The sequence below is a fragment of the Hemiscyllium ocellatum genome, chromosome 2, assembly GCF_020745735.1.
Source record: "Hemiscyllium ocellatum isolate sHemOce1 chromosome 2, sHemOce1.pat.X.cur, whole genome shotgun sequence".
In the NCBI taxonomy this organism is placed as follows: Eukaryota; Metazoa; Chordata; class Chondrichthyes; order Orectolobiformes; family Hemiscylliidae; genus Hemiscyllium; species Hemiscyllium ocellatum.
Genome location: NC_083402.1, coordinates 43,367,870 through 43,391,924, shown reverse-complemented (window position 1 = coordinate 43,391,924; position 24,055 = coordinate 43,367,870). Strand labels below are relative to the sequence as shown.

General features: G+C 40.7%; 1 protein-coding gene across 1 annotated transcript in view; it reads right to left on the bottom strand.

The window, feature by feature from the left end:
• The window catches only part of msh3 (mutS homolog 3 (E. coli)), a 274,896-nt gene that overhangs the window by 112,709 nt on the left and 138,132 nt on the right, over nt 1-24,055 (bottom strand). Inside the window, exons 18-19 of the mRNA XM_060843997.1 lie at nt 17,080-17,187; nt 8,178-8,292 (exon numbers count right to left, since the gene is read on the bottom strand). Coding sequence (XP_060699980.1) covers nt 8,178-8,292; nt 17,080-17,187 — 223 coding nt within the window. The remainder of the gene's footprint in view (nt 1-8,177; nt 8,293-17,079; nt 17,188-24,055) is intronic.

The window sequence follows — 24,055 nt, the reverse complement described above, 5'->3', positions numbered from 1 at the left end:
AAGCAAACATCCAAAGTGTAAGAGATCGTTTAAACTCCTGTGACGGACATGCAAAGAAGAAAAATGAAGACCAATCAAATAGTAAGATCCGCAAACAAGAAAATTGTAAAGGATATCATAATCAACAAAAACATTTTACAATTATATTAATTCAAGCAATGTGGTCAGCAGCAATGCAAACTGACAATAGTGACATGGTCAATGAGAAAAAGGAAATAACAATTATGCTAAATAATTACTTTGCATCAATAAAAAGTGATGTCAAGCACAATGACACTTGAAGGAATTTAAATTCAATTAATAAATTCTGGACTGCAAAACTCATCTTGATCATGAAATCATTGATTAGTAAAACCAGATGGGGTTTCATAATTGTGTCCTTGAGAAAAGTTAACCTGTAATCTTTACCTGGTCTGTACTACATGTGATTCAAGATTCCCGGCCAAATGGTTTGGAATAGCAGGTGAGGCCACGCAAGTCAACAGCAACCAGAGATGGGCAGCATGTGGGGCCTTCTCAGCAATGCCCACATCCCATGAAAGAACATATTTCTGATAACCATGTTGGAAAAAGGCGGGCATATCGATATAAGCTCTTATCATTATAAAAGTATCTGTGGATTTACATTATTTGCTGATTTAGGCAGGTTCGATGTTATGCAATATGGTAATCACAATTGCAAGTGAAGGTACCTCAAGTCAATCAATAATAATGGACAAGGAACACGCAATGCATCACAAGTTTTATCTCAATCCTTCCAAGGAATGCATATGCGAAACAGAAATGTTCTGAGGAAGTATCACTCGACCCAAAACATTAACTTTGATTTCTCTCCACAGAGGCTGTCAGACCTGCTGAGCTTTTCCAGCAATTTCTGTTTTTGTTTATGTTTAAAGCAGTAGCTGTTACTATAATTAAAGACATTAAAAATGAACTTGAGAGTGTAAATTGCAATAAAATGCATTACTGGTTTATATTATATGATTTCTACCACACTGCAAAGCCTGTAAAAAGTCATAGAAAGCGTTGTTCAACAACTCCTACCAACCAGACATAGGCAAACTACTGCTATACAATTAAACCTTCACTACATGCATCGAATCTGAAACAAATAATCTACAATTTGCAGTAGTTAACTAACTAGGTAAGCAACTCCAGTGGACCGACTGCCTCCCTGAACAGAACTTAGTTTGGGCAAAGTCAGGTAGGTGGCAGGAATCCGGTTCACCACCATCTAATCTAATTAAGTTCTTTCTCACTGCCAAGGATGAAAGATTCCACCCATGATTCCAGTTGTGATGCATAAGATTTACATACATTTTAACATAAATTTGGATTTTAAAATTTTGAACCAAATCTCAGAGATTACCCTCCAAGCTACGCTTCAAATTTCAGAGAAAAACTGACCAAAGCATCGGAGTTGGCTAAAACCAACTCAAAAATGCTCACCATGCAATGAAAACTAGAATAGATAAAAAGGTCAAAGTTCAACATTTTCTTACAGAAGCCAAGGCATTAGTGTTGTTACCTGTCTTTGGGGAAACCATGAGAAAATAAGATACATTGGATCTTATCAAATTAAAAAGAAACGCAATTATGTGAATTAGGTAATAAGCACCCAAGTCAGGAGAAAGAATCAGTGATATGTCATGTTAATGTGTTGAAAACATAAACATGTTAAAACAAATCAAATTACTATAGATATATTGGCAAGTTGACAAGTTCTACTGACTGATAAGAGCCAAAAAATATCAGCTTTTGTAACAGCAAATGTATTAGCACAACTTTGGAATGAAATGTGCACCAGCAACATTTCAAATGATTAGCCAATAAAGGACTGTGTAACAGCTGTTTATGGTTTTGAAAACTTAAAAGCTGCTCTGACAATCATACCCCATTATCTGCGTTGAAATATGTAAAGGAGGCTAAGATAAAAGGTAAGGAGGAGGGACTTGAGAGAGGGGCATTGGAAATGCGATAGGTGGAAGGAGGTAAAGGTGAGGGTGATAGGCCGGAGTGGGGGTGGAGGGGTCAGGAAGAAGATTGCAGGTTAGGAAGGTGGTGCTGAGTTCAAGGGTTGGGACTGAGACAAGGTGGGGGGAGGGGAAATGAGGAAACTGGAGAAATCTGAGTACATCCCTTGTGGTTGGAGGGTTCCTAGGCGGAAGATGAGGTGCTCTTCCTCCAGCTGTCGTGTTGCTATGGTCTGGCAATCGCTTCAGATTTCTCCAGTTTCCTCATTTCGCTCCCCCCCACCTTGTCTCAGTCCCAACCTGAAATCTTCTTCCTGACCTCTCCAGCCTATCACCCTCACCTTTACCTCCTTCCACCTATCGCATTTTCAACGCCCCTACCCCAAGTCTCTCCTCCTTACCTTTTATCTTAGCCTGCTTGGCACACCTTCCTCATTCCTGAAGAAGGGCTCATGTCTGAAACGTCGATCCTCCTGCTCCTTGGATGCTGCCTGACCTGCTGCACTTTTCCAGCAACACATTTTCGGCTCTGATCTCCAGCATCTGCAGTCCTCACTTTCTCCCTGAAATATGTAAAGCCAATCAAACTGGCGGGTGAGGTTGGCAGCATCAGTGTGGGGCTGTTTTACTGCAAGGTCAGGAGATGGGGATTGAATGACCTGTCAGGTATCTTTCAAAAGAAACTGACCACATGTCAACAAAAATATTCTACAGTGGAAAAGGAGTCAGTGGAGTCTCGTTACACTTCTACATCACTTTTGAGATATATCATCAACAACATGAAATAAACTGTTTTTTAAACATTCTTTTGATTTCCTTGGAATTGTTTGGAGAAAAGACTTTAAAGACTGTTTTAGTGGAGCTTAATTCTCCAAATGTACAATTTGAAAATCATTCATTGATATGAAATGTTATTTTCTAGGCTCAGGCTTTATCACACATTTGAGGAACATTGAGGTGTACTCAGGAACTAATGTAAAATATGGTTGTTACATAACCCATTGAATATACAATACCAAAACATTGCTGTCACTGTACTGTTACAGTAATGTTGATGAGTAATGATAATTCGATCAACAAGATACATTTTCATTCTTTTGTTGGGGGAAGGATGTTTGATGCAAAGTTGATGATTTAATTATATATTAATATCATTCATTTTGGAGTTTTAAAGCTTGAACTAACGTGCAAATTCTATCAAACCAGATTTTAGGCTAGGGTCTGACTTGCCCAATAATCACATCAGCTCTGATCAAAGAAAGGGTTGCAACAAAATGATCAATGACACATCCTCTGGCCTTTTATAACCAAAATAATAAACACGTGACTTTGTCTGATCTGAGACCAAGCGTACTCCAATGGAAGTTGCCTGTTACAATAATGGGAAAATATCACAACAGCAAATAACGAACACCTCAATCAGACCACCCGACATGATTTTTAAAAATTCATTTGTATGAAGGACTTGGGCATTGCTGGCTGGGCAGCGTTGATAGCCTATCTCTATTTGCCCTCGAAAAGGTGGTAGTGAGCTGCCTTCCTGAATCACTGCAGTCCACCTGCAATGGGTTGACCTACAGTGCCAGCAGGAAGGGAATTCTAGGATTTTGACCCAATGACTGTGAAGGAACTGTGTATATTTCCAAGTCAGGGTGGTGAGTGGCTTGGAGGGGAATTTGCAGGTGGTGGTGTTGCCTTGCCCTTCAAGGTGGAAGTGGTCATGGGTTTGGAAGGTGCTGTCCAACGATCTTTGGTGAACTTCTACAGTGTATTTTGTAGATAGTACACACTGTTGCTACTGAGCGCTGTCGCTGAGGGATTGAATGATTATAGATGTGGTGCCAAACAAGTGGGTTGCTTTGTCCTGGATGGTGCCAAGCTTCTTGAATGTTGTTGAAGCTGCACCCATCCACGCAAGTGGGGAGCATTCAATCACACTCCTGACTTGTGCCTTGTAGATGGTGGATACATTTTGGGTGTCAAATGGTGAGTTACTCACCGCAGTAGCCCTAGTCTCTGACCTGCTTTTTCAACCACTGTGTTTATGTGGCGAGTTTCTGGTCAATGGTGACCCCAAGAATGTTGACAGTGGGGTATTCAGTGATGGCAATACCATTGAATGTCAGGGGGCAGTGGTTAGAGTGTCCCTTAATGGTGATGGTCATTGTCTGGCATTTGTGTGCCATTTGTTGGATATGGTCCAGATCTTGTTGCATTTGAGCACAGACTGCTTCAGTATCTCAGGAGTTGTGAATGGTGCTGAACACTGCAATCATAGCAAACATTCTCACTTCTGACCTTATGACAGAGGGAAGGTCATTGATAAGCAGCTGAAGCTTGTTGGGCCTCAGACAGTACCCTGAGGGACTCCTGCAGAGATGTCCTGGAGCTGAGCTGACTGACCCTCCATAACCACAATCATCATCTTTTGTGCCAGGTATGACTCGAACAATTGGAGTGTTTGCCCCTGATACCACTGATTCCAGTTTTGCCAGGGCTATACTTGATGCTATACTTGGTCAAATGCGGCCTTTATGTCAAGGCTGTCACATTCACCTCACCTCTGGAATTCAGCTCTTTTGTCCTGGCTGTAATGAGATCAGGGGTGACCCTGGTGAAACCTAAAATGGGCATTGCTGAACAAGTGCTGCATGATAACACTGCTGATTACCCCTTCCATCACTTTACTGGATGATGGAGAGTAGACTGATCGGGTGGTAATTGGCCAGGTTGGATCTGTCCTGCTTTTTCCATAAGGCCAGGGAGATGCCAGGGTCGTAACTGTACTGGAAGAGCTTAGCTAGGAGAGCGGCAAACTCTGGAGCACAGGTCTTCAGTACTATTGCCGGAATGTTACCAGAGCCCATTGCCTTTGCAGTATCCAGTGCATCCAGCTGTTTCTTGAGATCACGTGAAGTGAATTCAATTGGCTGGAGACTGATATCTGTGATGCTGGGGTGTACCTGTGATATTACAGTTACAGTTCCAGAATTTTCATCTTCAAAGTTGCGACATTCTTTACTAAAGTTAACTTGTCCCAAATACATAATTATCAGAGTACTGTGATCAATGCAGACACGTGACTTGGGTACATACTGTGAAGAAAGTAATCACTGACAGTGCAGGGAATTAAGTTCAACAAATATCTTCCTATATGTAGTAAGAAATTTAAATCAAAAAATGTATTTTCCACCAAACAAAATGAATAGATCAAAGTGACTATATTGTGACTTATTTCCAAAATTGCACTCAGGAACCGAAGCCTTTATAACGTAGTCAATGATATAACAGGAAGGACGGAGTTAGTTCCATAATTCTATTGCTACATTTCTTTGCATTCGCTGATAAATTTACTGATCTCAACTCCACCCACTAACTTGGGTTTTCTCTTTTTCATAAAAAGAAGGGAAACTAGGTTTGATGCCTCGTCTCAAAATGAAAATCAGGAATCCGAGCACATTAAGTTTCCAAACAACCAAAATTCTCCTCTTTTGTCAAAAAAGGCAATCCCTCCCAGCAGTTGTGGCATATCTGGCATTGAAGTGAAACTTGTCTCATAAACAATGAGCATAGAATCAAAGAATTGCTACAGTGTGAAAGCAGGCCACTCGGTCCATCGAGTAATATCGGCCATCTGCAGAGTATTCTATGCAGACCCATTCCCTTACCCTATCCCTTAAACCCTGCACTTCCCATGGCTAATCCACCTAAGCTGCACATCTTTGGATTGTGGAATGAAACCAGAGCATCGCGAGGAAACCTACGCAGACATGGGGAGAATGTGCAAACTCTACACAGACAGTTGCCTTAGGATGATGAGATTAGATTATATTCCCTACAGTGTGGAAACAGGCCCTTCGGCCCAACAAGTCCACACCGACCCTCCGAAAAATAACCCACCCATTTCCCTCTGACTAATGCACCTAACATTACGGTCAAGTGAATTGCCCTGCACATCTTTGGACTGTGGGAGGAAACTGGAGCACCTGGAGGAAATCCACACAGACATGGAGAGAATGTGCAAACTCCACACAAACAATCGCCCAAGGATGGAATCAAACCTGGGTCCCTGGCGCTGTGAGGCAGCAGTGCTAACCACTGAACCTCCGTGCCATTCTAAATTTGGCATTCAGAAGTTATTACTGCTCAGGTTTTTAATGATTATATTTTCTGGATAGTTTGCTAAATATTAACAGCAGTTGCAATAAATAAAGTGGTATTATTTGTGAAGCATATGTTCCATAAATCATCCTATACTGTAAAAGTCCTTATAATGCACATAAATAAAAGCTGCAAGTAAAACTGAAAGGTATAAAATGTTCCAGATTTTAAACATACTCTCTGGAAGTAGGAATCCACCACGTGCTCAAGTTAATACATTCTGCATTTCAATATGCCTGATGTACAATAATTCTCCAAATATCACCACTCCACCATTCGGCAACATCTAATAAGATCTGGTTTACTGAACTCGTGGAATTGGTTCTTTACTACTATTCATAAATTTTGAGTATTTCCATCAGCTTTCCTTTTATCCTCTGCTTTTACTAATCTATGCGTATAATTAAAGGCCTCGTCCTGGGACCAATTTAATAAAACTCTTCGGCATCCTTTCAACAACATTCTGCCTAAAGTATATCTAAAAGACAGCATGTTATTATTAACCATAACCTAGCCAAAGATTTGCATAACCTCTTTGCTTTCGCACTCCATGCCCTTAACAATAACACTCAGGATACCATGTGTCTCTTTTTGTATCTTTTTGAATCTGTCCTCCACTTCAAAACATTTGTGAATTTGAGTGCCCAAATTTCTTTGCTCCTCAATTCCATTAAGATCGGAGCCCATTTAGTCAACAGACAGACAGAGTTGGAGAGGTTTATGGAGGAAAGGATAGGGATGTGACAGATAAAATACGCTGCCAAAGATCAGGCAAGGGGTTGCACAACAGGGTGTCTTGGAATCCTCAATGGGGTTGGGACTGAAGAAGGTCACAGAGATGCATTACTTCTGTGTGACAACCTCCCATGGAAAGACCACCAGGAGACCATAGGAATAGTTCAGTGTAGAGGTCCCAAAAGCACAAATGAGGGTTTCAGCAGTAGAAGGTGTGAGGCAGAAACAAAGACTGGTGATTTTTGCGGTGGAAGTCAGGGGTCTTTTTAAAGGAGGCGATGATTACTAATATCAGTGCAAGGAAGTAGCATAGGTAGACCAAAAGATACATTGACCAGAAGATAGCAAGTTTCATCCCACATCCCAACTTGACTTTTTTTTCTTTTTAGGACAGTAGATAATGCCTCTGAGGAATTAAGGAGAAGGAATCAGGGAAGCTGGTCAAGAGTGTAGAGCTAAAAATGTGTTGCTGAGAAAGTGCAGCAGGTCAGGCAGCATCCAAGGAGCAGGAGAATCGACGTTTCGGGCATGACGTTTCTCCTGCTCCTTGGATGCTGCCTGACCTGCTGCGCTTTTCCAGCAACACATTTTCAGCTCTGACCTCCAGCATCTGCAGTCCTCACTTTCTCCGACAAGAGTGTAGAGCCTCTGGCTCACTTTGTCAGCAAACTTTGGAAGCACAATAAGGAGGTGATACGATGAGGGAGAACAGAATAAAAGGGAAGAAGGAGAGAAGCACAAGGAGGATTGGTGAATGGATGCCAGGAAGAGAAAAGGGTATTGATCAGGTGGCATGGTGGAGGATACAATGGGACGAAGAGAAGCCCAATGATTTTGAGAAGGAAAGGCAGCTGGCAAGGGCCATGTTTTCCTGCAAGCCTAACCAAACTGGAACTGTAAGGTTGCTGCCAGACCACCCATCAACATCTCTGGATCAGGAAGGAAAAGAAAAGAGAGAGAGAAGTAAAAAGATGGAGCAGAGAAGTCAAATCATAGGACAAGGTCATAACAAGAAAATGCAAATCTGAGAATTTAAGAAGGAACCTTAAAGTATTTAACATTAGGCTTTCATCCATTGTTGACAATAACATCAATGTGTGTATATAGCAGTGAACTCATTGCACTGCACTTTTCCCCCATCCCCCAACACCTCACATGGACAAGCCGGAAAAAACATTCTAATGCAATGTCTTTAAGCCACATGATCCAAACAAAAACCTAAACGTAGAGCAAAGAATATCCAATCAACCCAACAGATATCAATTTAACAACAAAATATGACACTGAAAGATGTTACTGAATACTCACATGTAATTCAGTACTATTTGGAACATATTGCTCCTGTTCTCCCATTAGAATGTCAATCACTGGGTGCCTGCCATTCTTGATCACTATTTGTCTTTCTTCTTCCAGCATAGTTGGCCTGAACAAATAACATAACATTTAAAGTATTATTTTACAACGTAACACATCTGTGCTCTCTACAGAGTGAGAGCACTCACATTCATTTTTTTAAAATTACAAAATAGAGGTCAACATGTATGGATCACTCTGGGAACAGCTGAATGTTTCAATACATAACTTCATCATTGCAGGGAAAAAATAATGTGCTTAAAGATTTGGACACAAGTGTTTGTGCATCTTCTCCAATGTTTTCCATTATTCCTCTGTGAACTGTTTCAAGGTGTTTGCTGACTTTCAAAATGAACCTTCTCCATTTTGGTCAGTCACAAACCAGGGACTCATAAAAGCGAGTGTGATATTTGATGTTTTATTGCTTTGAGGACATTCCAAAAGCATTTTTACTATTGTCTAGGAGTCTCCTGCCATGACAGAGTTCAGACTAGAGCAATTTCATTAGGAGCCTAATGTCAGGGGATGAAAGTAGACTGCCTGACTAGTGGATCAGGATTTGATTGGCTAGTATCCTGATAATGGGCATGTTGGCTTAGAAAAGGCTGCTGTACTTGGAAAGCCTTTTCCACCACTGGATCTGAAGAATTTGCACAGATCTGTGGTGCCTGGAGTAGGTTTTCGAAGTCTCCTAAATATACAGGAGTTCCAGAACCATGGCTACTCAGTAAACCAAGATCTTGGTCCTGGGATTGAGATTCCTGTCCTCAAATACACCTTCCCTCAGTCGAGTGAAGGCAGAAATGGTATATTGGAGATGGAGGAATTTCAAGTAGAGAGATTGCCAAGACATGGAAAACGTTCAATATATTCCATAATATTGTCTGTTGACCTTAATCAGTTGGGTGAACTGATACTGTTGGGCTGTGGGAGCTGGTTGGAAAAGGTCATTAGTTTTCAATGAAATTGTCATACAACAACCATCTAATGTCAAAATAAAAATCACACATAAGCAACTTCCAATCGCCAAGGTGAACTCTGAGATCTAAAGCATCAGACATCTCGTGGACAACCCCCATACTGACAGACAAGAGCACTGCACTAACAATGCAGCTCAGGTACCAGAGTGCTTCGACACTGATATTCCCCAAAGTGAGACACAATACGCAGAAGGCGGCTAAATGGAGGAACAAGATGACAACTCCAAACAGTGGAGGTGACCATCAAAACTATTTGTCTAAATCTCAGTGCATTTCCTAGTGGAATAATCAAGTTTCTCATGATTACTCAGCTCATTCCAATAAGAAACAACAAAACTTGTGTCATGGCCACATTGCCTCATATGTAGGAGCCAATGACTAAGGGAGAATTGGAAAGGACAGTAAAGATCTTCTAGGAGGAAGTGAGAACTGCAGATGCTGGAGATCAGAGCTGAAAATGTGTTGCTGGAAAAGCGCAGCACGTCAGGCAGCATCCAAGGAACAGGAGAGTCAATGTTTCAGGCATGAGCCCTTCTTCAGGAATGAGGAAAGTGTGTCCAGCAGGCCAAGATAAAAGGTAAGGAGGGGGGACTTGGGGGACGGGCGTTGGAAATGCGATAAGTGGAAGGAGGTCAAGGTGAGGGTGATAGGCTGGAGTAGGGGTGCGGGCGGAGAGGTCAGGAAGATGATTACAGGTTAGGAAGACAGTGATGAGTTCGAGGGATTTGACTGAGACAAGGTGGGGAGAGGGGAAATGAGGAAACTGGAGAAATCAGAGTTCATCCCTTGAGGTTGGAGGGTTCCTAGGTGGAAGATGAGGCCGGTAAAGAGAAAATAGTGTCTATGGCGTCCCCTTAATGGTGTGCAGAAAATGATCTTGTCACAACTAACACATTGCAAAACAATGAGACATGCACAATATCTTATAGCAAAGCCAACATCCCAAAAACTGGCATTTGTTCAACTAATTTATCGATCAGGCAAGGAACTGCACAGAAGTCTGTGTTACCCATGCTATGAAAGGTTAGATATAGCACGACGAACTAATCTAAAGGCTGTGCTTTAGACTCCACAACCAACCAACTGAAGAGACAGCAAAGTCAGCATCACAAAAATGATCTATTTATCTCTAGTTGAACAACCTATTCTAATCCACCATCCCGTTCAGTTCTCATGCCACTTCAAGCAACCATCTAATTCCATTTAAAAGAACTTCTGGATGATTTCAACAGTGGCGCACAGCGGAACATTACATTTTCAATATGTAAGGAAGTTCTATGATGCTTTTCCATTCTAATATAATTTTATATTTGTTCCTTTTCATTATTGACTGGTGGTCACAATCTACTACTATTTCATAGATCCTTTCATAAATCATTTGGGAACAATGCTCAACTCAGTAGCATTATGCAGGCCAAAAGCATCCTCCCATTCTATTTGAGGAAAAGATCCTTTCTTAGAAAATTCACTGACTTTTTTTAAAAACCATGAAGGAGCAACTTTCAAAGAAATCTCCTCGGATATTGTGTCCAGTTTCGGTCTCCTTTTCTGAGGAAGGTTGGTCTTGCTCTCGAGGGAGTGCAGCAAGGATTTACCAGGCTGATTCCTAGGATGGCAGGACTGATGTATCAGGAGACATTGACTGGGTTTGGATTGTTTTCGCTGGAGTTCAGACGAATGAGGAGGGATCTCATAGATACTTATAAAATTCTAACTGTACTAGACAGGATAGATTCAGGGAGGGTGCTCCCAATGGTGGGTGTGTCCAGAACCAGAGGTCACAGTCTGCCGATTCAAGGTAGACCAGTTCAGACGGATATGAGGAGACATTTCTTCACACAAAAAAGTGCTGAGCCTGTTTAATTCATTACCATAGGAAGCAGTTGATGCCAAAACTTTGAATGTATTCACGAGACAGCTAGATATGGCACTTGGGACGAATGGGATCAAAGATAACGGGAGAAAGCATGATTAGGCTCTTGAGTTGGAACATCAGTCATGATTGTGATGAATAGCGCAGCAGGCTCTAAGGGCCAAGCGACCTCCTCCTGCTCCTATCTTCTATGTTCTATTCAATCTAGTGACTGGTTTCTCATTTGCTTCTGTGTTAACCTCTCACTGTGCGTGTCTATCTCTCTCTGTTCTAATAGGTGTCAGCATAAAACATTCACAATTTTCAAATTCATAAACACATGTAATAATCAAAATATCTCTACTTGAAAACAAAAATCATTTGCCCTTTTCAATGACAAAATTTATTCAAGTTAGGTGCAGGCAAGGTTCCTTTCTTCCCTAATTCTTATGATGTCCAATAAACAGCCTGTAATATTGTCCATGCTCAGTTGATTAACATAAAGATGGGTAAAGAGATAGGAAAGAGCTTTCAAAAACTTATTCCATGTTGTCAAAACATTGAACTTCAATTAGAACTTCCAATTACCTCATCACAGACTACTGACTGCCGACAGAATATTCACTTTCTTGGCAGTTTCAATGCAAAATGTTGATTTAAAAAAAACAGGAAGAGTATGTGTAAACAAGACTTTTGCATCCATGAGGCAAATGCTGCATCAGGTGTGGAAATTAAATCAGTCTGTTTTCTACACAGACCTTAGCAACTAAAAGGATGTAAATTTAACATGAATAACGCTTTTGAACATTTTTTTTCAAGCTTTTCAAATAATTTTGAATATCATCCAAAAAGATTTTGCTAACAAATGAAAGAAAACACCTTACTGATGCATCTCAGGAAGTTTTGCAGTAAATATGTCAAGGCTATTGATGACAAAAGCCATTTTGTTGAAGCTTTTCATCTGACACGTATTAAGACAACTGACAAGAAATATCAATGTAAAGGGAAAATATGCTGTAAGAAAAGAGAGAGTGCTAACTGGTGAACAAGCAGACCCTGCTTGGTAGAAGTACTGGCTACAAAGAATGCACACGTTACATGATAACAGATAGTTAACTGCCAAGCTTCATTTAAATTTAAACCATGCAGGTTTACTCCAATTGGACCCTAGGAGTGGCCATTGTTTACAAAGAAGATTTTATCAAAATCCATCAAATAACATTTGAAAATACATTCCATTTGGCAAGTTAAATGATTGTGTAATGTATAATAATTTGTTTTTTTTCAAAACATTTGTTTGAAATTTAATTTTGAACATTATCAATTTTAAGAAAATGCTACTTTAGACCATGAAACCATCATCAATCAGCAAATCAGATGGGCTCTTACAACAAAGCTATTCAGGGAAGTTAACCTGTAATCCTTACCTGGTCTGAACAACATTTGATTCCATTCCCATTCCCAGAATCTGAACATATAATCCAGTTTAATATTTCAATACAATTTTGAGGGAATACATAGAACATAATAGCGCAGTACAGGCCCTTTGGCCCTCGATGTTGCGCCGACCTGTCATACCAATTTGAAGTCCATCTAACCTACGTCATGTACATCCATATGCTTGTCCAATGATGACTTAAATGTACTTAAAGTTGGGGAATCTACTACTGTTGCAGGCAAAGTATTCCATACCCTTATTACTCTCTGAGTAAAGAAACTACCTCTGACATCTGTCCTATATCTATCACCCCTCAATTTAAAGCTATGCTCGCCATCACCATTCTTGGAAAAAGGCTCTCCCTGTCCACCCTATCTAATCCTCTCTGATTATCTTATAGGTCTCTATTAAGTCACCTCTCAAACTTCTTCTCTCTAACGAAAACAGCCTCAAGTCCCTCAAGCCTTTCCTCGTAAGACCTTCCCTCCATACCAGACAACATCCTAGTAAATCTCCTCTGCACCCTTTCCAAAGCTTCTACATCCTTCTTCTTACAATGCAGTGACCAGAATTGTACACAATACTCCAAGTGCGGCCGCACTAGAGTTTTGTACAGCTGCAGCATAACCTCATGGTTCCAGAACTCGATCCCTCTATTAATAAAAGCTAAAACATTGCATGCCTTCTTAACAACCCTGTCAACCTGGGTGGCAACTTTCAAGGATCTGTGTACCTGGACATCGAAATCTCTTTGCTCATCTACACTACCAAGAATCTTACCATTAGCCCAGTACTTTGCATTCCGGTTACTCCGACCAAAGTGAATCACCTCACACTTGTCAGCATTAAACTCCATTTGCCACCTTTCAGCCCAGCTCTGCAGCTTATCTATTCTCTCAGTAACCTACAACATCCCTCATCACAATCCATACCTCCACCAACCTTAGTGTCGCCTGCAAATTTACTAACCCATCCTTTTACACCCTCAACCAGGTCATTTATAAAAATGACAAACAGCAGTGGACACAACACCGACCCTTGCGGTACACCACTGGTAACTGGACTCCAGGATGAACATTGCCCATCAACCACCACCCTCTGTCTTCTTTCAGCAAGCAAATTACTGATCCAAACTGCTATATCTCCCATAATCCCATTCCTCCACATTTTGTACAATAGCCTACTGTGGGGAACCTTATCAAATGCCTTGCTGAAATCCATATACACCACATCAACCGGTTTACTCTCATCTACCTGTTTAGTCACCTTCTCAAAGAACTCAATAAGGTTTGTGAGGCAAGATCTACCCTTCACAAAACATGCTGACTATCCCTAATCAAATTATTATTTTCTAGATGATTATAAATCCTATCTCTTGTAACTTTTTCAACACTTTACCAACAACTGAAGTAAGGCTCACTGGTCTATAATTACCAGGATTGTCTCTACTCCCCTTCTTGAACAGAGGAACCACATTTGCTATCCTCCAGTCTTCTGGCACTATTCCTGTATACAATGACGATTTAAACATCAATGCCAAAGGCTTGGCAATCTCCTCCCTGGCTTCCCAGAGGATCCTAGGATAAATCCCATCTGGCCCAGGGGACTTATCTATTTCGAGAGGTCAGAAAGGACCTGAGCTTAATGTGTCATTAATAGGGCAGTATGCAGAGGGGGTTATTGAGAGGGGTTACAGGGAGGTAGTCACTCGTAAGGTACAAGGAAAAGGCAAATGGGTTATAGTCAGGGGACAGAAAGGGAACCGACGAGCAGTGCAGGGATCCCCTGTGGCCATTCCCCTCATCAATAAGTATACTGTTTTGGATACTGTTTGGGGGGCGGGGCGGGGTGGGGAGGGGACATACCAGGGCAAAGCAGTGGAGCACAGGGCTCTGGCACAGAGTCTGCCCCTGCTGCTCAGAAGGGAAAGGGGAAGAGGAACAGAGCAGTAGTCATTGGGGACTCCATAGTTAGGGGGACAGATAGAAGGTTCTGTGGGGATGAGAGAGACTCACGGCTGGTGTGTTGCCTCCCAAGTACCAGGGTTCGTGATGTCTCTGATCATGTTTTTGGGATCCGTTAGGGAGAGGAGGAGCAGCCCAAAGTCGTGGTCCACATAGGCACCAACGACATAGGTAGGAAAAGAGATGAGGATTTAAGGCAGAAATACAGGGAGCTAGGATGGAAGCTTAGAGCTAGGACAGAAGCTTAGAGCTAGGACAAACAGAGTTGTTGTCTCTGGTTTGTTGCCCGTGCCATGTGCTAGTGAGGCAAGGAATAGGGAGAGAGAGGAGTTGAACAAGTGGCTACAGGGATGGTGCAGGAGGGAGGGTTTGGATTCTTGGATAATTGGGGCTCTTTCTGGTGTAGGTGGGACCTCTACAAGCAGAATGGTCTTCATCTGAACCAGAGGGGTACCAATATCTTGGGGGCATATTCGCTAAGTCTATTGCAGTGGGTTTAAACTAATCCAGCAGGGGGGTGGGAACCAAAATTGTAGTTCGAGTAAAGAAAATGTTGAGAGTAGGGAGGTCCAAAATAAAGTTTCAGGGACGCAAGACGGCACCAGCAAGCAAGAAGTTGGTTTGAAGTGTGTCTACTCCAACCACAGGAGCATCCGGAATAAGGTGGGTGAACTTGCAGCATGGGTTGGTACCTGGGACTTCGATGCTGTGGCATTTCGGAGACATGGATAGAGCAGGGACAGGAATGGTTGTTGCAGGTTCCAGGATTTAGATGTTTCAGTAAGAACAGAGAAGATGATAAAAGAGGGGGAGGTGTGGCATTGTTGATCAAGGACAGTATTACAGTTGCAGAAAAGATGTTTGGAGACTTGCCAACTGAGGTAGTAGGGGCTGAAGAAAGAAACAGGAAAGGAGAGGAGAGGAGAGGTCACCCTGTTGGGAGTTTTCTATAGGCCTCCGAATAGTTCCAGAGATGTAGAGGAAAGGATAGCAAAGATGATTCTCGATAGGAGTGAGAGAGACAGGGTAGTTGTCGTGGGGGACTTCAACTTTCCAAATATTGGACTGGGAACACTATAGTACGAGTACTATAGATGGGTCAGTTTTTGTCCAGTGTGTGCAGGAGGGCTTCCTGACATAGTATGTAGACAGGCCAACAAGGGGCGAAGCCTCATTAGATTTGGTACTGGGTAATGAGCCCAGCCAGGTGTTAGACTTGGAAGTAGGTGAGCACTTTGGTGACAGCGATCGCAATTCTGTTATGTTTACTATAGTGATAGAAAGGGATAGGTGTATACCACTGGGCAAGAGTTACAGCTGGGGGAAAGGCAATTACAATGTGATTAGGCAAGATTTAAGAAGCATAGGATGGGGAAGGAAACTGCAGGGGATGGGCTCATCTCTCAAGTGGGTGTATATGTCAACAGCACTAACAGCTTGATGGCAGAACAAGAAACCTGAATGGATCTCAAGAACATGGACAGGCATTAAGTCAAAAAATGAGATGGATGGGCTAGATGGACTACAGCCCTTCACTTACTTGATGCTGTTGCCACGTTTGCACAAATCTGAACCTTTGTATATTTTGCCAACGTAAAGGACAGCTGCTGCTCTGAAAATGCTTTATCTAAACAACTGGGAAATCCTTAGCTCAGGAAAAGGAATTAGCATTTAGGACTGTGAAGATGATAAATCTTTTCAATCAGAGGATTATGAACCTTTGTAATTCTCTCTCCCAGAGAACCATGGTTACTCAGTCTATAGATATAATTAAGACTGGGCACTAAGGGAATCAAGATAATAAGGAAAGTGGAGCCAATGATCAACCATCATCTTACTGAAAACGGAGTAGATTTAATACTATTTCTTACTTTCTTAATATCAAGCAAACTTCAAATGATATAATATCAAACTAAATACACAGCATCTCACACTCACAAACATCAGGATTAGAGATGATTAAGTTTAATTTGAAGCTTCAATATACCTTTATTAAATAACAAATCCTTACTGTTCAGATGTCATTTTGAAAATTATATACTATTCCCTAGAAATAGACATTTTATAACAGACTAAAACTGAACAGAGTGATTCAGGAAGACTACAGAAGATTGTGAATTCCAATTGTACTTCAGGACAGAATCAAAAATTGTTCAGGCTAACATTTCAGTAGCCAGACTTTGCATTGGTAGGATACTGACTTCTAAATGACATGTTAAACTAAAGGTTCCATCTTCTCTCTTGAATGAACATAAAAGATCTTAGTACACCAATTAAAGCAATACTACAGATAGTATGACTCTCAATCAATCAGAATCATTTATCTCAATGCTATGAGATTTCGCTGTGTGCAAAATTGGTGGTCACATTTCTTCATTTACAATGGCATCAACATTTCAGAAATGTTTTATTGGCTATAAAGAGTACTGAGCATCATGAAGTTGTGTAAAGCATTGTATGAATGCAATTCTTAATTCCTAGAGCAGAAATTGCAAGAAAATATAGGACTGGACAATTATCACAAAGAACTGTGCTGGAAGTTCTAGAATGAGGTCAAAAATTAAACAAAACCTCAAGAGGAATAGCAGAAAGAGATAACAAGATTATAAAGCTACTTTATTACCTTGAATAGCCTCCTTGCTTAGCAACTGCTGCCAATGAAAAGATGCAATCAATGGTTGCCAGGTGACTGATTGCATTCCTAATTCCATGATAGTGTTCACCAAACTGACTGTACATAAACAGAATGAAGATATAGCAAAAGAAAATTAGTTAGCAATGTGTAATTAATGTTGTTCAAATAAGTTATTATCCATTCACTTCTGTATCCTGGCATAGCAGCTAAACCATCCTATAAAAAACAACATTGAATTTTGGAAAAGAGGATATAACATAGTTTACAGCATTTTACGCAAACTTGGGCACTTTTAGATTGGATTAGATTAGATTACTCTCAGTGTGGAAACAGGCCCTTCGGCCCAACAAGTCCACACCGACCCTCCAAAGAGCAACCCATTCAGACCCATTCCCCTAACACTACAGGCAATTCTGCATGGCCAATTCACCTAACCTGCACATTTTTGGACTGTGGAAGGAAACCCACACAGACACAAACAATTTTCAACTGGATATTCATTTTCTCTGTTGAGCTCAGTCTTATCTAAGCTGGTTCACTTCATTCCAGTTTCCAACATTTTCAGCATGTTACAAATGTTAGAGCTGCAATTTTTTTTCTGAAGTGATGTTAAATTTGCCTCCTTAGATGGAGAGAAACCAGTTCATATCACCATCCAAAGATTACTTCTTTGGAGAGTCTGGCATCTTGTGGCAACACTAGCCTTTATTCATTGCGGAGACAAAGTGGGATGCTAATCTGCTGGTCACTACAATGAAGAAATTGAAGATCTATGTTTGAAAGATCTCACTGTTGTTTCCCGGTCACCCCATCTTCCCCAGTAGCTCCTCCTCAATTCCACATATCAATTCTCAAACATTTAGATTAGATTACCTACAGTGTGGAAACAGGTCCATCAACCCAACCTGTCCACACCGACCCTCCGAAGAGTAACCCACCCTGACCCATTTCCCTAACACTATGGGCAATTTAGCATGGCCAATTCATCTGGCCTGCACATCTTTGGATTGTGGGAGGAAACCGGAGCACCCAGAGGAAACCCACATAGACACGGGGAGAATGTGCAAACTCCACAAAGATAGTTGTCCAAGGCTGGAATTGAACCTGGGACCCTGGTGCTGTGAGGCAGCAGTGCTAACCACTGAGCCACCATGCTGCCTTTGTAGTATTTCACTAACTATAAGCTTCAACTGTGTGGTTATTAACAATGTCAGACCACCCATGTTATGAATCGATAAAAAGAAAGCACAGCACCATTTTTCACAAGTGTGACAAGAACAAGATCCCACTTCTACATTTTGGACTTCTGGCCTTGTAACAGATAAAATATGAGGCGAGGAATTTCCAGTGTATCAAACAAGCTCTGCAGAATTGAAATGATTAATCTAATAGATATTTTCATATTACTTACTGCTTTGAACAAAAGGTTATAGATACAAATTAACAAAAATCAAGCTCTGGACAGATGTTAGGATGCATTCCTCATAAATACAACAATTAGTATATGAAATAGTTGTCTAGTTAGAGTAACGGAAACAAAAACTTTGAAATTGAAAAAGGCAACACAGAACGAAAAGCGAATGACATGCACTGACCTTGTATACTTTGAAATGGAGCTCCAGTACAACCAAGAAATTCATTTCAAAGTATTACCTTTTTTTTTTCAAAAACTGTTTCTTCCCCTCAGGGAGTATAATGCTCTGGCAGTGGATTTTCTTGAAGGGATGTGAAATAACCTAAAATACACTTCACAAATTTTCATGATCCTCAACAATAAATAATGGTATCACTGCTAGTACTATAGGATAAGGGATATCAAATATCCCAATCTGAAAAAAAAATGAACATAATTTCTATTTTATTGTAGGCAAAAAAGCACATTTATTGAGTCTTTTCACCTTTCATTCTCCAGTAAGTTTTGCAAGAATACCAATTCAAGTGCCACACAATATTTATACTGCGTGAGGAGATTGTGCTGATTGATTGGCATCTGGACATTGATTGGCAGAGACAATGCCTTGGAGAATGCACCAATTAACAGTGATTGACAGTTAACAGCCAAGCTTTATTTAAATTTTAAACCAGGTAAGTTGACTCTGATTAGTCAGGGTATTGGCTTGAAAAATAAACTAACAATTGGCTGTCACCTTGCAAACCTGATGGTGAAATAGGGCACATCAAAGCTAACTTGAGCGACAATGGCGACATGGAGCAGACTATTTTTCGCTGCATACTGTGCAGTCTCATGAATGACAGTCCTGAAAGGTGCCCAGTCTAGCTCAGATTACGCTGGAAGGATAAGGTATCTGAAAGGTCTGAGCAATAGGTGAAACTTGCACAATAGCAACACAAGTGGTGTTCGCCAGCAGGATGCTGCAATCAAGCCAAAATATACATTCTGCCTACCACACACACTGCGTATGAAATTCAGTGACAGAAAAATGCCAGGCTACGAAAGTCATACATTCAAAGAGTGGTAAATCGTATCAAGCAGGCATTTGCATTTTCATTTCTCAGGACAGAGCTTTGAACAATCAGAGCAAACCTGTCTGCTAAAGTCTACCAGTGAAAGAATAATTGTACTCAGAGGTGTTGCTCTCAGAGGTAAGACTGTACTGTGTAGGTTAGTCTATGCTTAAGGATTAGATTTTCGATTGTGTGCATCGTGCATTCAAATAGTCCAGTGGTCATGAGACAACCTGGAGAAGTAATGTGATCAATACTCTGTTTCTTACATTTTTCCTAAAATAACATACCAAAAATTGCAGATCATTGTCTGGAATGATTTCCCTGGCGGAACAGAAATAACCAAAAATTAAGCTTAATTACGTTATTCTTGATGTACTGCACAACTGACGAATAACGGAGTACTCCGTAGTCAATTATAACAATGCAGTCTTAGGCATTAAAACGGTCAGATGCAATTTTGGACTAATGATGGATTGGGACTTCATGCAGTATCAAAGGATTTCTGCAATGACTTGGACATGCCTTTGACACATCTTGTAACTCTTAAATTTTGATGCCTCTGGTGATATCTGGCCAAAATACTGACTCTCTTCCTTGTTTTCACATCCATTTCCTGTCCATGTGTGAAGGAAAAAGTAGTGGAAGACTATCAGCTTAGAAGAACTCTGGTGTGACAATGCGAATCCCCTTAAATGTGATTCCTAAGAAGACAGCTTGTTAATCCCAAAAAAGGCGAAGTCGGTCTCACTTGTCTGTGGACATGCTGAAATAAACAGGCCATCCTTCAGTGATAGATTTTCTGTAGATTTTGTAATGTGGAATCTATAGCTGCTGCTTCTTATAGCTGTTGGCATTTACATTGTACAAACTCTATTATGTCAGTTTAGAGAACATCTTCAGTTCTAATATCAATGAAGTAAACTTGCAGATCCAAGAGTAGAACTTTTGTTTTCATCAGATTCAGCATCTGTTAAGTCAATCTGATGTGATCTTGCTTGTACCACATCTTACGGTCATAACCTTGGATTTTTTTTTTGTTAGTGAAGCATTGTTTTTTTTTACCAAACCATAGATCGTGGTTCATGGTTGGGCTGTACCATAAATCCTTTGTCAAATAAATATGTAGGAAATCACAAGACGCAATAGAGTGGGGCTATTTTTCCTGGAGTGTCAGAGACTGAGGGGTGACCTTACAGACGTTTATAAAATCATGAGGGGCACAGATAGGGTGAACAGCCAAGGTACTTTTCCTAGGGTAGGGAAGTGATTTATTTATTGATTTGATATTGTCACAGTTGTGTAGATATGGTTAAAAGTGTTGTTTTATATGTTTATACAGGCATATTAAAACTAGAGGGCTTAGGTTTAAGCTGAGACTTAAGATGAACTTGACGGGTAACTTTTTCATGCAGAGGGTGGTGTGTGCATGGAACAAGCTGCCAAAAGGAAGTGATAAAGACAGGCAAAATTACAAAATATAAAAGACATCCGGATTTATATTGAGGGATATGGGCCAAATGTTGGCAAAGAGGACTAGATCAGATGTCTGGTCGGTGCAGACCAGTTGGATCGAAGGTTTTGTTTCTGTGATGTATGATTCAATGACTCTACAAAGTTTCCTCAATGTCTGAATAGTTACAATTGCACTACAGACACGCTTTAAAGCGAACATAGTATATATGCTCCATGAGCCATCTACCCCCAGGACAGTTGTCTTCCTATAGTCATAACATCGCAAGTTAGATGCTTCCTATAATGACTGCTTCAATGGTTGGAAGTGGCTCTGGTGGTCCTCAACCCACAGCAAAGGCACAACCATTTTCAATAATTCCCTTAGTGCTGAAGAATTTTGAGCGAAACTGACAAAGTGCAGCGACAAGAAATTACAAAGATCTGGACATCTTTGAAGATGATTGCCATGACTCAACTGGAACAGTGAACCGATAATATAGATTCACAGATTCAGACATTTACAACACAACTACAGATCATTCACTATATTGCGTCTGCACTGGTCAAAGACCTGATTCCATCAATGCCATTTTCAAGCTTTGGAAATGCAAATGAATATGTAAATAATATTTGAACGTTACAAGAGTTTCTGATGTTTCTTTCAAGTAGTAGACTCTGACCATCCTTTGGGTGAAAAAGGCTTCAACTCCCCTCTTAGAATTCTCTCTCTTCCTTAAGTCCATGTTCCTGGTTATTGAATCTACTACTAATATTAAAACAAAGGGCCTTCCAATCCACCCTATCTTACACACCTCTATCAAGTCCCCACTCGACCTTCACTTTGCCAAACAAAATCAATGAGCCCTTTTCTATGCATTTGCATGAAGTGGATTCCATAGGTTTCTGTCCAGTTGGCACTAACTCTAGTAAATGAATATAGAGCTTTAATCCGATTTTTAATTGCTCTTCTGATATACTACATATCTTTTGGAAATATTTTTGCTGTTCAGATGTTAATCCTGACATGTCACAACAATACAGATCGTTGTTCCCAATTGCTAAGCATATGTTGTGTACTAGATGCACCTGAATTTAGGAATCATAGCTCTGAATGTATTTTAAATTCTGTTACAATGTCTGCTGTGTCCCAATTTAAACTAGTGAATTCTGACAATATGTCTTTAACCATCCTTTTTTTGCTACCAATCTGGCACACATCCTGATCACTTGTCTTCCTCAAATGATTTAAAATTGTCTTTCTATAGGGATTTGTCTGCTTGCCAACAAATTGCATTAACAATACTGTCTGATGCCATAACGAATAATGACTTATGAGGATTGTCTCTCACATTTTAGCACAATTTAAGACTCTGTGTTCTCACTGTAGATTAACTTGCTTGCTAACTGTTCAAGCATGATAGGCCTCATCAGATATTTTCCAATGCTGTCACCATGTCATGTTAAAGATAGTGGTCGAATAATCAATTACCTACCAGAAACTCATTAACTCTATGGATTTGTTTAATTCGAGCAGTAAAATGCACAATAAGTTATGAAGTAGACATGACAGCAACCAACTGATTTATGTATGTGCAACTTGCAAACACAAAGCAGACCAACAGGCAGGCAGGCACTGTATGCACACAGCACGAAGTCCTTAAAAATGAGTTTTCTTAAAGGCGTAGTCTTTTTTCCACATCTTAAATGAACACCGATTTGTTCTTTAAAAAGAAATTGGTGTCTGGGCCAGCATTTATTGCCCATCGCTAATTGCCCAGGATCGAACCACTTTAGAAGACAGTTTAGAGTCAAACATATTACTGTGAGTCTGGAGTCACATGAAGACCTAACCAGATAAGCAGATTGGTTTCCCTGAAGAATACTAATCAAACAGATGTTTTTACAACAATTGGCTGTCATTATTAGACTAGCCTTTTTCAAACTTCTAGATTTTTATGAACTCAAATTTCACCATCTGACATGGAGGGATTTGAACCTTTGTCCCTAGAATATTATTCTGGGGCTCTAGAACAGTAGTCATCAGTGACTATTACCTCCCCAGAGATCTGTTGTCAAACACTGCAAGTATATTGGTCAACAGTAGCTCACTCTAGCTACCGGTCATCTGATCATCCCTGCAACCAACTGGATATTTCTGATGATTAATTTGCAACCAAAATCATTTTAATAATATCAAAGTGGTCATGAGTAATGCTAAAGCTATACATTTAGAAGGTGCAACTATTCAATTTTATTACACCTTAAATGCTAATTTCTCTTCACGTTATTACGAATTCCTTGTTTTCTAATGCTGCATAAGCAGCAGAAATATAAAGCATCAACAGAATATGCTTATACTTTGGAATTTTGAAACTATTTTTCTTTAAAACTGTTGTAGGGAGATCCAAGATGGCGGCGACTCAGCAAGTCTGAGTCTACAGAGCCCTTCCCAAAACCTGGGTAAAGTGGGTTTCCTGTCCCCACCACACTTGCCAAACCACCCAAAAAATTTCTTTAATCTTAATTAGCTGCTGAATATTATATTTAAATAGTCTAATACTGAGTGGATAATGAGTAAATCAAAGGGACCCCGCAGCTCTCAGAAAACAAAGACCCCTCCCCCACCCTCCTCTCCTCTGGCTGCAGCTGATGTAAAAACAGGCCTTATAGAGATGATTGCTAGACTGGAATCGATACTCGTCAATTTCATCGCAGAATCCCGACAGCGATGGAATGCATTCGAAGAAAAGCTGCAGAAACAGAATCAAACCATGGAAGAGCTGCAGGGCCGAGTGGAGGGGGTGGAACTAAAGGCCACGACCTCCGAGGCTGCAGCTCAAACAGCTGCAGAACAGGTGAGAGCTCTGGAGCAGAGAGTCAGGGCCTTTGAAATCTACATGGATGATATTGACAACAGAAATCGGAGAAAGAATATTCGGCTGCTGGGCCTTCAAGAGCAAGAAGGGAAAGAACAGTTAGTAGCATTTCTGGAGCGATGGCTGCCGCAGATTTTAAACCTGGGGGCTGAAACTGACCGGGTAAG